We start from the raw sequence: 1,604 nt of genomic DNA on the forward strand, positions 1-1,604 counted from the left end.
GACTTCATTTGATCAAAATGAAAAACATTTTCCTTCACTAAATTAGAAAAGTGCAATGGGTAGAAATTTCAAGACATGGAGTACTTTGAAATAAAATAGGCATATACTTTGGAAGTTTTAAAGCAAAAGAAGAAATCAGATACAAGATAAAAATATAAGTAAAACCCTGCCCATTTATATTAGATTAAAATACTAAATTTTAGAAATATTTCACTGATGCAATTAGCCTGTTCAGAATTGTTCATCAACTTAAGATTGCAATCTTATCAATTATGCATTGTAGTACATGGATTATTCTTTTATCAGAGCTAATAAGCACCAAAGGGCTGACAGTGGCATAAGCATTTACAACAAGCCTTTGGATACCCAGGACAATTGGTTCATATTTCCAAGATATAGTTGAGAAGGATGACATGATGATATCAACACAGTACATAATCACAAAGAAACTAACCAGCACCAGGACAGTACGGGTGGCCCTTTTTGCTGGAGAGATCCTTGGGAAAGTGCTGATACCGTGAAGGTACTCAGACTTCCTCTGATGGTTACATAAGAAAATCACCATGTACATGCTGGAAAGCAGCATGATTCCTACAAAGAAGACATTCTGAGAAAATGCAAGCATGAAAAATATTGTTGTGATGACAGAGTCCATTGAGGAAACTGAGCAGTACTTACTGACAGTGAGTAGATTGGTCCTGTTGGAATGAGCTACAGTGTAGATAATCATGTTGCTATTGGAAGACAGGTTGAGGGACCAAATGCAGAAGAAAGCAATGGCAACATTCTTTGTGAGTTTGCAATTAAATCTTGACAAGAAGCAAGAGCTGGGACTGATGGTGATGGCTTGGATAATGCTCAGGAGACAGGTGGTGGAGATGGAGAGACCCCTCATCACCCTACTCAAGTAGAACAAAAGCTTACATTTTAAGTCATTTGGAAAATCCAGCAACATGAACATTTCCGCAGAAAAAATATCCAGTGTAGTAAATAGCATCACTGTGTGGACAAAAGCCAGGTTACAGGTGGTCATATCAGAGGGCCTTGGACCAAGCCTGTGAACTTGGGCACTGACATAGATATGAAAGACAAGGAGGAAGGTATTGGCTATGATTCCAATGCCAATCTGGAAAAAATACACATTTTCAATGATAATATATGTTCTGATTTTGTACATCTCAAGAAACTGGAAATATTTCAGATACCTGTAAAACAAGACAGCCCTCATGTTACTAGTGATCCATTTGCTATGAGAACCATCACAAATCATATATAGTTTACACACTTAGTTTAATGAACTATCGATTTTAATTGCAATTATTGTTAGCAAACCATCTGCAATATTTTCTGCAACATATGAAGTTTTGGCATATTTTAATATTTGTAAACTTTGAAGACCCTTCTATTTTATGCAGATTTCAAGAAACTGTGCAACAAAATAATCTTATTTTTAATTTTCTCAAAATTTAAATATATATAAACATATGAATATATATAAATATATATATGAAGCAAAAAGAGCTACAACTTAGAAATGAATGCCATAGGAAAACAAATTATTCTGCAGCTACAAGCATGAGTTATTAACAATGGACAAATTGTAT

General features: G+C 34.8%; 1 protein-coding gene across 1 annotated transcript; it reads right to left on the reverse strand.

Moving 5' to 3' along the window:
- Nucleotides 1–244: 244 nt before the first annotated feature.
- LOC131481467 (putative vomeronasal receptor-like protein 4) lies at nt 245–1,228 on the reverse strand. The gene has a single exon (XM_058670455.1). It carries the CDS (start codon nt 1,226–1,228, stop codon nt 245–247), a length of 984 nt encoding a protein of 327 aa, XP_058526438.1.
- Nucleotides 1,229–1,604: the final 376 nt, after the last annotated feature.

This window comes from Ochotona princeps, chromosome 11 (genome assembly GCF_030435755.1).
Source record: "Ochotona princeps isolate mOchPri1 chromosome 11, mOchPri1.hap1, whole genome shotgun sequence".
Classification (NCBI taxonomy): Eukaryota; Metazoa; Chordata; class Mammalia; order Lagomorpha; family Ochotonidae; genus Ochotona; species Ochotona princeps.